General features: G+C 48.7%; 1 protein-coding gene across 3 annotated transcripts in view; it reads left to right on the top strand.

Annotated features, from left to right (window-relative positions):
- MTOR (mechanistic target of rapamycin kinase) overlaps positions 1–14,558 on the top strand; it is a 45,547-nt gene that overhangs the window by 26,633 nt on the left and 4,356 nt on the right. For 2 of the 3 annotated variants that reach the window (XM_007420079.4, XM_025163051.2), the window contains 23 exons: positions 894–1,033; positions 1,210–1,310; positions 1,931–2,046; positions 3,660–3,737; positions 3,829–3,936; positions 4,916–5,041; positions 5,461–5,592; positions 6,506–6,621; positions 7,275–7,392; positions 8,149–8,355; positions 8,449–8,549; positions 8,704–8,800; positions 9,059–9,157; positions 9,277–9,399; positions 10,297–10,479; positions 10,843–10,977; positions 11,092–11,266; positions 11,886–12,021; positions 12,443–12,590; positions 12,827–12,949; positions 13,274–13,356; positions 13,653–13,725; positions 14,149–14,223. In XM_007420079.4, the coding sequence (XP_007420141.1) occupies positions 894–1,033; positions 1,210–1,310; positions 1,931–2,046; positions 3,660–3,737; positions 3,829–3,936; positions 4,916–5,041; positions 5,461–5,592; positions 6,506–6,621; positions 7,275–7,392; positions 8,149–8,355; positions 8,449–8,549; positions 8,704–8,800; positions 9,059–9,157; positions 9,277–9,399; positions 10,297–10,479; positions 10,843–10,977; positions 11,092–11,266; positions 11,886–12,021; positions 12,443–12,590; positions 12,827–12,949; positions 13,274–13,356; positions 13,653–13,725; positions 14,149–14,223 (2,793 nt within the window). The remainder of the gene's footprint in view (positions 1–893; positions 1,034–1,209; positions 1,311–1,930; positions 2,047–3,659; positions 3,738–3,828; positions 3,937–4,915; positions 5,042–5,460; positions 5,593–6,505; positions 6,622–7,274; positions 7,393–8,148; positions 8,356–8,448; positions 8,550–8,703; positions 8,801–9,058; positions 9,158–9,276; positions 9,400–10,296; positions 10,480–10,842; positions 10,978–11,091; positions 11,267–11,885; positions 12,022–12,442; positions 12,591–12,826; positions 12,950–13,273; positions 13,357–13,652; positions 13,726–14,148; positions 14,224–14,558) is intronic. The other variant, XM_025163028.2, reaches the window with a different exon arrangement.

Below are 14,558 nucleotides of genomic sequence, written 5' to 3' on the forward strand. Positions count from 1 at the left end.
AAAGGGGGAAAAGAAAAGAGAAGCGTTTGCATTATTATTATCACTATTATTAAAAATGAAATTCCTTAAAAGTAGCAAAATCAGGAGGGGTCGGGTGGCACCTTTTCAGATCCACAGATTGCCATCGTGTCTTGCCATATCATCGTTTTCTTTTGCATATTATTAATTTATTGCTTAATCATTGTGTCTGATGAGGTGAGCTGCAGCTCACAAAAAGTTACTTTTAATAAAATGTGTTAGCCTGGAAAGGTGCTACCTTCTCCTCCTAATTTTTGGAGAACATAGACGAATGTGACTCTCCTGCTACAGTGTCTTAATGAAGCAAGTATCTGGAGAAAGATTTGGGGGCTTCAAAGCCTTTTTGAGTTGGTGCTATTTTTTTCTTTTTACTTGTCTTCTGAAAACTGGGGTGTTAAGGCCTGTCTAAAGTATCTTTCTCCTCTAAAGAGAATTACTGCGTACTCATTCCTTGGCACCCTTCCCCAACCAGGCGCCCTTTGCTTTGCGTGTGCTGGGATTGTGTTGACAGTCCAAGCAGAGGAAGACAATCCAGCTACTGATGTCCAAAGCTTAGATGCCTTTTAAAAAATGATAAGAATATAGGAAGCTTTTTCATTCCAAAAGGGGAAGAGGAGTGAATTTGGGACTTCTTTCATGAAAAGTCTACCTTAGTGCGGAGCTGCGACCCAGTTCTAAAAGAAGAACCTTGTCAGTTGACAAGGTTCAGGGCAGCTAAACAGTCTGAGACGGCCCTCTGGTACGTTTCAAGACTGTTTTAACTTCAGAAAGATCTCCAATGGGCTGCCCAAACACCAATGGCTGCTGGGTTGCCAGTTGGGGATGTCTTTTGGGGTTGAGTTTTCCACCCCCCATTTCTTGCCCCCTCTTTCCAGGAAATTCAGGCCACCTGGTATGAGAAGCTGCACGAGTGGGAAGATGCCCTTGTGGCCTACGACAAAAAGATGGACACCAACAAGGATGACCCGGAGCTGATGCTGGGCCGCATGCGCTGCCTGGAAGCCTTGGGGGAGTGGTAAGTGCCCCCCCTCCCGAAGTCCCTTTCCACGGGGCTGTTTGCTTCATACAATGAAGACGTCCTTTTTACTTACCTCTTTTGTTCAGGGTAGTTAAATGCCCGCCCAGCTAAGCTGAGATTCATAAAACAGCCCTGCTGGATTTGTAAATCTCGGCTCTTGTGTCTGTTCCTAGGGGACAGCTCCATCAGCAGTGCTGTGAGAAATGGACCTTGGTGAATGACGAAACACAAGCAAAGATGGCCAGAATGGCAGCGGCGGCAGCTTGGGGCTTAGGTGACCATCCACCCTGCCCTTTGCTCTTCAAGGGTCTTGGGGAGGGGAATCCCTGGGGTTCACATTTGGCCAAGAGAGCCTTGCAGAGGCAGACCCACGTTTGATTCTGCGAAAGGGGCTCTCCCAGACATCGGGTGCTCTGCTGCGGAGACTCTGGCACTGTCCTCAGCCCGCTTCAGCCCTGAAATCAAACAGCATCCCGGGTTCCCTCTTAGACTGACATAAGGTGGTCGTCCTGTCGGCACCCGCCTGCACCCCCAGTTTTGCCAAGCATCCTAGCATCCTGGTGACTGTAAAACGCTGAACACGGGCGAATGTGAAAGGGCAAAACAGTCTGCCTTCCTTGAACATGCTGGAACCTGACTTCTGCATGAACTGATGTCCTGGTTTCACACAATCCACTGAACTTTGACACTAACCAAGTGGGTTGGGTTCGCACAGTAGGCTGAGCCGCAGAAGAGCAAACCAAAGTCAACACTAACCAAGCTTAGGATGCATCATAAATATAACTGCAAGGTTTGACCCGACCGATTCCTTTCAGGAACGCCAGGGCAAAACCTTTTCCTTAGGATCAACCAGATCCTCCTGCTGATGTGAGTTGGGTTGATTTCTTTCTGCAGGGCAGTGGGACAGCATGGAAGAGTACACCTGCATGATCCCCAGGGACACCCACGATGGCGCCTTCTACCGGGCCGTGCTGGCTCTTCATCAGGATCTCTTCTCCCTGGCCCAGCAGGTACACCCTAAACCTTGGCAGCCCCCCTTTGGAACCTGGGTCTCGGGCACCTCTCTTCTTTTGTGCCCCCTCCTAATCTGTAATGAGGAAAAGGGTCATACTTGGCAACCCGCAATATTTTCTTACTCGCCCACCTGCTTAGTATCAGCATCAAGAGCTGCCAAGATCATAATGCCATACCCATCCAGAGATACAGATCATTGAACTCTGTGGGGCGTAGTTCTAAAGAAACTATACAACTGGAGTGTCCATTGGTTACTTAGCATTTAGATTTAGGTGTCTTGCCAAGGCAGGCGGTCACAGTAATTGTTGTTGCCTGGCTTTCAAAAGAAGCCTGCTTTTGGGTCCCACCCCACATTTGATGCTGGTAGAACAGATGTCTCTTCAAGAAGTCGACATGATCCACACTGACCCTGTCAAAAACCGTCTGCCACTAGCAATGCAAACAGGAAAACACACTCAGGCATTAGAAAGGCGTTCTCTTTGTCCTGACCCTTTTTCACATTTTGAAACCGAGTGGGAGGAGGGAAAAGATTATATAACACACAATCCTGTGACAGTATTTCAGCTTTTGATTATGTTTAGACAGAAGGAGGACCGGTTCAGATTCCAAACAGAGGAGTTGGTTCCATGGCCATGGAACCATCGAGAGGGCGCGTGGCATGTCCTGCAAGGAGGAAGCCGTGGCCCTTCAGGGGAAATTCTTACAGGGGCTTCTTGTTCGGGAGCTCAGCTGAAGTTCCAGGAAGGGCATTCCCAAGATCTGAACTGGGCTGCCTTGGAATATTTATTGATCAAATTTGTAAGGCCGCCTGGAAACAGACGTACAATGGAAAAAAGAGGAGCGTGGCCATCTGGATGAAATAAAGCCAAGACCGTTTTAAACATACAGCATTCCCACCAGGGCCCACCACCCTGCCCAGTCCAAGGCCTGGGGGAAGAGCCTGGAATTAAAGGCCCGTTTGAGCAAGGCTGGTGGGGGACGGGGGTGGGCAGACAGTGCCAACAATGTCCCTGCTTGGTAGGGAAGTCTTGAGGTTGAAGATCACACTGGTGGTTTAACTTGTTTGTTCATGTTTGCTTCAACATTTTTTCTCTCCCTTTCAATATTTTCTTCCTTTCTCTTGGCATCCAGAGGCTAAATGGCCTGTACCTCCTTGTCCAGATCACAGATGTTTTTCTTGGCTATAACTATCTTGTTCATCTGCTGCTCCACGGAGTCTCTCTCTCCTCCAAAGCTGTCTTTGGTTTCCCTGCCACAAAATTTTTCACCAGATAACTGAGTGACTCCTTTCTCTCTCGGGACTTCCTCACGTTCTCTAAGAAGCATCTGTTCCCTCTGGCGTTATCGGTTCAGTTCATCCTGTCTCCTGCTTTTTCTTTTACGTGATTTTTTACCTAGCACCTCTTTTCTTCTCTTTTTATAGACTGCTTAGCCACTTCAGTTGCACTGCTAATCATGAGAATCGCAATCAAAATACTGGGATTCTGGAGACAAAATTAAGAATTCAACCTCTTGAGAAAAGGAGAGAAAGCCATTTTAGCACTGCATTCTGCTTGGAGAGCTTTTCCTCGGTGGTGGTGTTACTTTTTCTTTGTCTTTTCTCCCCCAGTGCATTGACAAAGCCCGAGATCTCCTCGATGCGGAGCTGACGGCCATGGCGGGAGAGAGTTACAGTCGAGCTTACGGGGTGAGGATCTCAACTCCCCACCCGGGACCGCAATCCTTTCTTGGGGATCCATTCCGGGCCAGTGATGATTGTGCCAACCTCCTTTCTGTAGGCGATGGTCTCCTGCCAGATGCTGTCCGAGCTGGAAGAAGTTATCCAGTACAAGCTTGTGCCAGAACGGCGGGAGATCCTCCGCCAGATCTGGTGGGAGAGACTGCAGGTAAAGCTGTAGAACCTGTAGCCAGGGCCTCCCAGGCCTTTACCTGGAGGGTTGTGTCCTCCCCGTCCAGCCCCACAAACAGAGTACAGGATCCCAGTTTTGTCACCCCCGTTTTTTCCTTCCTTCCTGTTGTGCCCCCGCCTGGGTCCACCCAGCACAGAACCTGCGTGCGTGTCGCGGCCAACAGATCTCTTTCTTTTTCCTGTGCCGTCTGGGAACCATGTTGCCTCCAGAGCAATATTCCTGTCTGGAAGAGCTCAGAAAACATTCCACCGGCGAGGAAAAGCCGATGGGGAAAGTCTACAGACGCAGCTGTTGATTTCCCTGCAAAGAAGGAAGACAGGGCAAAAAAAGGACATGTAGTTCTGGCCCTTTCTCCTCATTATCACGCGCTGCTAGATCCCTTAGTGGAAAGTCAGTTTAAAGAAAAAGCTTCAAGGAGCATCATGTTTCCTCTCTAATTTTAGATGGGTGGAAAAGTCGCCCCAAATGATCCCTGGTGATCTAGGCAGCCCGTTCCAACGGTCTGCATCAGATGCTTGAGCGTTTCACCTGAACGCAGCGCTGCCTATTCAACGGCCTGCCGTTGGTCTCCCGGCTTCCAGGGAGAAAAGAAGATTATTTGTGGAAGGCAGAGAAAACTCTAGACAGCTTCTGGGTCCCTCCTAGATGCTTAAATAGTTAAATAGCAGGTGCAGTTGAATCCATACATCTCTGGCACTGAACGCCTTCAGCGTTATGCCCAAAGGGAACCCAATTTTTCTGGTAGGAAAATCCAGATTCTACACATAAAAAAGAAGTTCTGCCAAAAGGAGACGTCTTGCAGGTCCGTACAGGTGCAACTCTCTATTAAGTTACCAGTGGGAGCTGTGGATAGGTAGTTCTCTCAACATCTGGTGCCATCCCGATGCCCGCTTTCATTCCAGGAAGTCAGGAATGCCAAAAAGAGAAGGCTGTTGAGAAATCCCTTTCTTCCTAGGGGTGCCAGCGGATCGTAGAGGACTGGCAGCGGATCCTCATGGTCCGATCGCTCGTTGTCAACCCCCACGAAGACATGAGAATGTGGCTGAAGTACGCCAGCTTGTGTGGCAAGAGCGGCAGGCTGGTGAGTAACTCTGGTCTCCACCTGACATTGAGCTTGAGCAATGTTTCTCAACCTCAGCCCCTTTAAGAAGGGTGGACTTCAACTCCCAGAATTCCCCAGCCAGCAAGGCTGGCTGGGGAATTCTGGGAGTTGAAGTCCACCCTTCTTAAAGGGGCTGAGCTGAGAAACACTGAGCTAGATCACCACGAGAAGCAGACCTAGGTCAGAAGTTAGGGCAACCAGCTGGTGTGTCTCTAAGGTAAGGTCTGTTCTTTATGGCCTGTAGTGCCTTTCTCCAGAACAAACCCTGACGGATAAAACGCAATCAGAGCAGGAGTTTAGGAAGCAGAGATGATGGCACAGCTCCCCCTGGCCTCGAAAACGAAAAGGCACGGATGTGAGCTCTGCATTCACCTGTCCCTCCTTTTTCTTTGCCAAAGGCTTTAGCCCATAAAACCCTGGTGTTGCTCCTGGGGGTCGACCCCTCCCGACAGCTGGACCATCCCTTGCCCACTCTTCACCCTCAAGTGACCTACGCGTACATGAAGCACATGTGGAAAAGCGCCCGCAAGGTAAACAGCGCAACGGTTTTGAGAACGGCTTCCCTCTCCCTGCAGCGTTCTCTCTCTCTTATGCTGGCAGACAGAACAGCGTCCGAGTCGCCTTTCCTTCCTTGGCACTTATCCTCCAGTTTTGAGGAGAACGTGGCCTTTCCTTGCCTTTTCTGGAGTTGTCTATGTTTCAGTGTCTCTGGTTGCTGAAGAAATAAGCTTTTTGCACAAGAACTTCCATACACACCATAGTTCCTTGCAGATCTCAATGCCCAGCAACAAATAGTTCTTGGCAGAGTGAATCCTCTAGCCCACAAACAGCCTTATCCTGGAGGAAACCCCAGTCAAAATGGGTCCAGAACATTGGTTTCAGCCAAAGACATCCAGAGCTTTCTCAATTATTTTACCTAAGAATGGAATATTTTCTTAGGAGATAATTTTAGGGGGTTTTTTTTCTGTTTATTTCTTTGTCTATTTTATTTTTACTACCTTTTTGTTTGTTGTGGTGTTAATCATTAATTTGTGGGGTGTGTATATATTTCTCCTTTTCTTTACATTTGCTTCCGCGTGGTTTTTTCCTGCATTTTTTTTTAAGTGCCGCATTTTTTTAAAGTGGAATATTTGAGACGGGCCTGTCATTAGATGTCATTCGATTCCACGTCAAGGGAGCCTTGTTGCCATTAATTCTACTCTTTAAGTTATAAAGTATTTTTTATTTATTTATTTATTTTTAAAGGAAGGGGAGACAAACATACGTTCAGCGGAATAGATGAAGCATTACGGAGTGAGGGCCTGGCTTTTCAGAGCAGAGGAAGCGGGGCTTATGTTGGGGAGGAAGCCCTAAGTGGTCCCTGAAAGGAGGGAGGCAGTTTCCTAATCCTCAGAACCCGACGGTGACACGTCGCAACACCTTGATTTGGTTCCTGCCTTGCAGATCGATGCCTTCCAGCACATGCAGCATTTTGTCCAGATGATGCAGCAGCAAGCGCAGCACGCCATCGCCACCGAGGATCAGCAGCACCGGCAAGAGCTTCACAAGCTCATGGCCCGGTGAGTGACGGCCCTGCCGAACCCAGAAACAGCAGCCTCCCTTCCTGGAGGCTGCCGATAAGGGGAAGAAATGAGCAGGTTCTTATTTCTTCCTCTTGCATAATGAAAAGTTCATCTCCTCGTATCAGCTGGCTACTGATATTCCCTGCCTAGGGAAGGCTAATCTCCTGAAACTCAAGCGGGGGTTTCAATACCCCAGAATAAGATGGTTCTCGGGGTATTTATTCACCTGAATGTACTGCTCTGTTGGATTATACAGCTGTTCAGTGAACAGTCTTGACATATTCTGTGTTGTCATCGACCTTATAGCAATCAGTATGTTTCTGAAGTCTTCCAAGAAGGATGTAAACATCTCCTGAGGTAGCTGTTAGACTTTGCACCAGTGACCTCTCTGGAAACGGGGGTCAGCAGTGCAAATATAATACTCCCTAAGGAGACATGTGAGCCCTTCGAGTTCCCTTCCTGGGGCCCTGATGCTGACACACCTCCAGACTCCTGAAGGTGCCACTCACAGGTGGGCTGGGCCTCGCTCTTGCTGACCATCCGTGATCCAGAGCCCAGATTGTGGCCAGAGAGCTCCCGACAGTGACATCATTAACCAGGAAGTCTTGTTGGTAAACCAGATGGCGGTCCTTTGTTTGTCCTGCCCCCAGGTGTTTCCTGAAACTGGGGGAGTGGCAGCTGAACCTGCAGGGCATCAACGAGAGCACCATCCCTAAAGTCCTGCAGTACTACAGCGCCTCTACAGAGCATGACCGCAACTGGTACAAGGTAAGCCACGGGAGATGTTGCCGGCAGGTCTCTCCGTTGCTGGGTGCCAGGGCGCTCGTGCTGCAGGCCTCAGAAACCAGAACCCAGGAGGGACTCACTCTGGTCTGAAACCTTGGAGGGGAAGTGATGGCAGTGCTAAACCAGGTGGGTCAAGGTTCGACCAGCCTGCGGAGTGAGATGAGGTTCTGAAAGTTTTAAGGAACAGTGTAAAGTCGAGCTGAAGATCCTCACCTGGACCTGGGCCACCTTGGCTTCACACCCTATCTCCAGCTCCACCGTTTTCATTTGGATGGCTTATAGTGCAACTGGAATTGGGTTTTTATTGCTCACCATACACCAGAATTGGCTAAGCAGCACACAGCGTTTAGGAAAGCAGGTGTGGCCCAGAAGGTTACAGTTTGAAGTGAACAACTGGGTAGGTTTGAGAGAAGAGCCAAGTGGAAAAAGGGGGAGTTGATCAGGAAAAACAAGGTTGAATCGATGTCTTTGAAAAAGGAGAGGGAATCACAGCTATCGGATGAAAGGACATTTGGATGACAGGGAACTCATTGGTGACTTGGGCCTCTTGTTCAGCCCAGCCTCCTTTACAAGGGGAAAATTGGAGGAGGGAGGGTGAGCCCATTATCTGTTGCTTCTGGGGAAAACATGGCTCTGGAATCGAAAAGGTGGATGAATGACTCAAGGACGGGGCTGTGCTTCAGTCCATGGCCTCAAGGGAGGGCCAGGATCATTCCAGCGGTGCCTGTGCTTTTCCAGGCATGGCACGCCTGGGCAGTGATGAACTTTGAGGCGGTCCTGCACTACAAGCTCCAGAACCAGGCCCGGGATGAGAAGAAGAAGCTGCGCCACGCCAGTGGGACCAGCGTCACCAGCGCCAACACGGAAGGCAGCAACAGCGAAAGCGAGGCTGAGAGTGCTGAAAACAGCCCTGCCCCTTCTCCCGTGCAGAAAAAGGTCACTGAGGTCAGGCTGCTCCCGGGGCACCGCAGGGTCCGAGCCTCCTTGCCCTCCACTCATTCCGGGGGAGACTCATCCCGCAATCTCTGTTCCCTACAGGACTTGTCCAAAACGCTCCTGCTGTACACCGTGCCAGCAGTGCAGGGCTTCTTCCGATCCATCTCGTTGTCCCGCGGAAACAATTTGCAGGATACTCTCAGGTGCCTGATGTCGGAGAGGGTGGGACTTTTGATTTTAAACCTTTAATCGTCAGTTTGGGGGGAGGTTAGGTCCAGGGACAAAGTTGAGCCTTCCCTTTCAGTTGCTTCTCTAGGAAGAAAACGGAGCTAATGGAATCTGTTCTTCTTTCTCCAGGGTTCTTACGTTGTGGTTTGACTATGGCCACTGGCCAGAAGTCAATGAAGCCTTGGTGGAAGGGGTCAAGGCAATCCAGATCGACACCTGGCTCCAGGTAAGGGGCTGGCCTGAAATACGAACTGCCCGTCTGACTCTTAAGGACAGCATGAGAATGGCCATTATGCAACAGTTAGACCAATTCAGTCATCGTGCTGTGTGTGTCCTCAAGCTTTAAAAGCAATTAATCTCTTCCTCCATCCGTCGTCCTAATGGTGGAATTTGTTCTCTGGGTTGCGAGGTTACATAGCTTTGAAAGGTGGTAGAATCATTTCCCCGTTCTTCTCTCTCTCTCTCTCGCCCCCCTGAAAATCAGGTGATCCCGCAGCTGATTGCAAGAATTGACACACCTCGCCCTTTGGTGGGTCGACTCATTTACCAGCTGCTCACAGACATTGGAAGGTACCATCCACAGGTGAGATCACCCTCCACGCATATACACGCATGCACAATCACACACACACAGACACACACCTTTCAGACTCCAGACCGAGCAAGCTTTGAGGCATTGCTCCTTTCCGGTTCCTACTGTAGGCTTTGATCTATCCACTGACGGTTGCATCGAAGTCAACGACAACAGCCCGGCACAATGCTGCGAACAAGATCTTGAAAAATATGTGCGAACACAGCAACACGCTAGTCCAGCAAGCCATGATGGTGGGTGACATAAGCATGCTCACGTTCCTCTCTACATCTTCCGGCCATCCTTTTACCACGTGCAGAACCATGGGAGAAAAGCCTCTTTATTCTTTTATATTTTCACCCTGTTTTATATATTTAGATTTATATCATTTCAATGAATTTATACTTCTGCTGATGGTCCCATTTACCAGCTTTGCCTTTGTAGAAATCCTCTTCCCTTTTCTTCTTCTTTTCTAATTACAGTTTTACAAACACTGATTTGCTTAACTTTCTTCTGCGTGCATATTTAGAGTATGCAGAATTTGAAAGAGTCTGATCAGGGCTCTGATGGAGTGGATTTTTTAAAAGGTTTTGTATTAAAAGCCCAAGGTTTCTGTCTGCTTCTCCACCAATGTGTGCGTTCATGCTACATACGGTTCTGCTCTGGCTTATTAACTTTTATGATCCTTATTTGGAGAATCACTTCCAAGCTGTTGCCCCTCCTCAGAACCATAACCACTACGTACTGGTTCCCTAAACTCTACTTAAAGCAAGCTTGGTTAGAGAAGGAGATCCTTTTCCAAATCTTGGGAAACTGCTGGTCTGTTGAAGCTCTCTTGCCTCCAGGCACACCCTCTGCTGTTGCCAAGACAAGAAATGGGAAAGAGAGCTTGCTAAACCCTCTGTGGGGATCCCTTTTGTTACAAATGCTGGAATTGCATAAGAACCAGCTTTCAGCGTCGCCTGAGAAAAATGGCGTGGCTCCCTCTAGCAGTCGGTCTGGGTTAGAACTGATCTCTGATGCTGCAGCTTTGGCTGCTTGGGGTGGAGGATATGGGGAAGCTTCAGTGAAGATGCCCAAAGCCCCCCAAGCTGTTGGACTCCGACCCCCTCCCTTTGCCTTTCAACCTCTTTCTCTCCTCCGCAACCCAGGTGAGTGAAGAGCTGATCCGCGTGGCCATCCTTTGGCACGAGATGTGGCACGAAGGGCTGGAGGAAGCGTCTCGCCTCTATTTTGGGGAGAGGAATGTGAAGGGGATGTTTGAAGTGCTCGAGCCGTTGCACGCCATGATGGAGCGTGGGCCTCAGACTCTCAAGGAAACCTCCTTCAATCAGGTATCGGTGAAAGAGGGACCGCCCTGGCCCACTGCCAGTCCAGGAGAAACAAATCATGGTCCGGGCTGGGCATAAAAAAGAAACCCCAAGAATTTGAGTTCACATAGGGACGCTGACCTGAATGAACAGCCTCCGTCTTGCACAATGAATTGCGAGATGCCCCGGTCTTGTATCTTTTGCTTCCCAACTCAGAGGCCTTCCAGCTGTCAGCCAAAAGCCACGAGCAGTCATTTTCTCTAGAAAGGGAAACCCCAAATCATGGCTATTTTAGGTTGCTTGTCCACCAGGGGAAAGTAAGGGAGAAGGAATTTGCAGATGACGGAAATTCCCCTAAGCCCAGAGCCCTTCTTTCCTTTTCCGCAGGCCTATGGCAGAGATCTGATGGAGGCGCAGGAGTGGTGCAGAAAGTACATGAAGTCGGGAAACGTCAAGGACCTCACCCAAGCTTGGGACCTCTATTACCACGTCTTCCGGCGCATCTCCAAGCAGCTGCCTCAGGTGTGGGGAGAGAGAAGTCTTGCTCCCGTGGGGATCTGCCATTGCACAGCATCGCGGACCCTTCGAAACAAGCCCTAAGCCGTTTTCTTTGCTTGCTTCCCCTCTTGCCGACAGTTGACTTCCTTGGAGCTCCAGTACGTTTCTCCCAAACTCCTTATGTGCCGTGACTTGGAGCTGGCTGTCCCAGGAACGTACGACCCCAACCAGCCCGTCATCCGCATTCAGTCCATCGCTCCGTCCCTGCAAGTGATCACGTCCAAACAGAGGCCGAGGAAGTTGACTTTAATGGGTGAGCAATGGGCTCTGATGGGTGAAGAAAGTGCTATTCCTCCTTCAGGTCATGCGCTGGGCTTCTCAGAGACCTCTGACTTCTCTCGGGTTCCCTCTGGTTCGACTTCGTTGCTTGACTTCAGAGGTAGACGTTTCCAGTTCTCTCTTGCAGAAACGCATCCAATTAAAAAGACGTCACATCGGAATAACACGCCAGTGCAATTATTCCTTTGGCAGCCGTATCCTATTCATGTACCTCTCAGGATTCAGAACAAATCGATTACATTTAGCCATCCAGTTCATTAGCAGTTCCTTTGAGGCGGCAAGGCCAGTCATAGAAATGCATCACAGCTAACGAAGTAGAAGAGTTAAATTGGTGGGTGTGGTGGCCGTTGAAGAAGCTCGAAAAGAATCAGAGGACATTTGGACTATAAAATGCTTGTTTATTCTAGTATATTTTGCCCTGTCCATAATTAGTTTATTATTTGCCTGTGGGAACTTAACCAAAGCAACACAATATTCAACCTCCAAATTTGGGGGGTGGGCGTCTTCCAGTTTGCCTTGGACACAAGTCCTTTCTTGGCTTCCCAGATTTTCACCAGTTCACCCACCTCAAGAGATCTTTTCCTCTCACACAGGAAGCAACGGGCACGAGTTTGTGTTTCTGCTGAAAGGTCACGAGGATCTTCGCCAGGACGAACGAGTGATGCAGCTCTTCGGCCTCGTGAACACGCTCCTCGCCAACGACCCGACGTCCCTCCGCAAAAACCTTAGGTGCCCCGGGCTTTGTCACGACCAGGATAAATGGCTTGTTAGAAAAGATGGGTGGAGAGGTCTCCTTCAGCACAAAAGGGAGAAATTAGACAGAAGACAGAGACAGAACTACGGCCGAGTTGCCATAACGTTACGAGAGGTTTTCTTGAATGTTGCAATAATTAGCAGCCCCATTTTAAGGCTGGGAGGAAGTAGCATGAAGTTGCCAATGCCAGCGGAGTCTTTATTTGGCGCTCACTCGGCCATGGTTGCAGGGCACTCCAGCTAAGCCGACAGACAGCAGATTGTGTGAGTCAGTTGCGAGAGCATGCATCTCAGCCCCCCTTTGTTCTCGAGCGCATTTTTAATTCCATTCCAAACTCTGCTGGTGTACAGAACCCAGCCTTTTCAACGCAGATTCTCCTCCTCTCTCCTCCTGTAGCATCCAGCGCTATGCGGTGATTCCACTTTCTACCAACTCCGGACTTATAGGCTGGGTGCCTCACTGCGACACGCTGCACGCGCTCATTCGAGACTATCGGGAGAAGAAGAAGATTCTGCTCAACATTGAACATCGCATCATGCTGAGGGTACGGTGGTGCGGCCTTGCTCAATCTTGAGAGCTTTGCAGCTCGTATATTTCAACCCTGAATCTGCAGGTCAGGCTGAGAGAAGACGGTCTGCTAGCCGGTCTCGCTCATGGGAACCGCAGCCTCACTCAGTATCAGAAAAGTTCCTGCATTTCTCTCCTACCTATTCAAACTTTTTCTCTTCCCTGAAAAGAGCATTAATGGCTAATGGATGTTGCTAATCTAATTATCCTTAGATGGCTCCTGATTACGACCATCTCACTCTGATGCAAAAGGTGGAAGTATTTGAACATGCAGTCAACAATACAGCTGGAGATGATCTGGCCAAGCTTCTGTGGCTGAAAAGTCCCAGCTCAGAGGTACAGCTAATTTGCCGGTTCCTGGTCACTCTTGTGAAGCCTGTCTTGTTTGAACCCAGAAAATATGTGACTTTAGTGTTGTTGGAAAACTGTTGAGATTCACTGCTGTGTAGTTCAGGCAGAAAGGCAAGATTCAAGGAAGAGTTGGGAGAGTACTAGAGCAGAACTTGGATGAAATGCCACATTGATAAAACTGTCCACTTCCATTATTAAATATCTGTATCAAGAGCTGAAATAGCTGCTATTCCACATTCTTTTTTTAAAAAAGAAATTATTCCCAGTTGGGCATAGTTACCCACTTTTTGATCTGCTGTTTCTCCTTAGGTGTGGTTTGACCGAAGAACAAATTACACTCGCTCATTAGCTGTGATGTCGATGGTCGGTTACATTTTGGGTCTTGGTGATAGGCAAGTGAAACTAAACATATTTCCCCTAAAGAATAAAAAAGGCATTCACAATCCCTTCCCTGATCACAGACATCAGCTATCATAAATCACACTAAATTACAGTAATGTAAGCCAACTGCTGAATTGTATGCAGTGCCCATAGATATATGCCACCTAAAATTTTGTGCAGAGAAGGGGAGGGCTGAGCAGAGTAGAATTGTGCTTTATTTAATAGTTTTGGGGGGTTTAATGGTAGGATACGAGAGCCTGAGTTCCTGCCCAAATTTACTAATAAACAGTGTTGTTCCTTCAAACAGGCACCCGTCCAATCTTATGCTGGACCGACTGAGTGGCAAAATTCTACACATCGATTTTGGAGATTGCTTTGAGGTAAGATGGTGAGATTTGCTTTTTTAGAAATGAAGGCACTCAGCCAAAGTTAAGATAAAGACAGGAGAAAATCACTACTTATTTCATATCAACTCAGGGCCAAAGTGGCAAGACACGCAGAAAGATCTGATCTCTCTCTCTTTTAATGTTAACTTAAACGTAGGTACTTTGGGGTTTTCTGCTGTGGGGTTAGTAGGAGCTGAAGCCAAAGAAGAATGAAGATCAGGGAAGGACATTGAATAGGAGGACGAGGCATCGCATCGCTCCTCACTACCACAGTCCTGAGTCAGTTTGGGCAATTTAAATTAAAATGTCAGGAACCCAAGCCGCAATTCTTCTCTGCTTTAATGTCTTTCAGCCCTCCCAATTCCATCCTTTGAAGCATCTCTTCATTTCTTTGGCTTCACTTTGTCTGGATTTTAGGTTGCGATGACCCGAGAGAAATTCCCCGAGAAGATCCCTTTCAGGCTAACGAGGATGTTGACCAACGCCATGGAGGTAAGCCAGATCCTGCAGTGCTGAAAACCGTTTTTAAGGGCAGAACCGGGCACCTGGGTGCCTTCCTGGGAACTTTTGCCTTTCCTGGTCCCCCTCCTTGGCCTCTGCTCCATGTGAACTGATACATCTCAGAAGGCCTCCTAAAAATATTGTTGGAACTGGAGGTTCACGGACAATTGTTCTCCGGCAACCAATTTTGATGGGGCGACATTGCTGTTCACACCTCCACCACATCGCAAGGCATTATGGACAGTCACTCCAGGAAACTTGCTAGGAATTAACACCACCCTTACTGCTGGTTAGTAATGTACTGGAAGTCCTGCTCACGTACCTCA

This window comes from Python bivittatus, unplaced genomic scaffold (genome assembly GCF_059951505.1).
Source record: "Python bivittatus isolate LINGU-HERP-01145 unplaced genomic scaffold, Pbiv_v1 ctg000090_np1212, whole genome shotgun sequence".
In the NCBI taxonomy this organism is placed as follows: Eukaryota; Metazoa; Chordata; class Lepidosauria; order Squamata; family Pythonidae; genus Python; species Python bivittatus.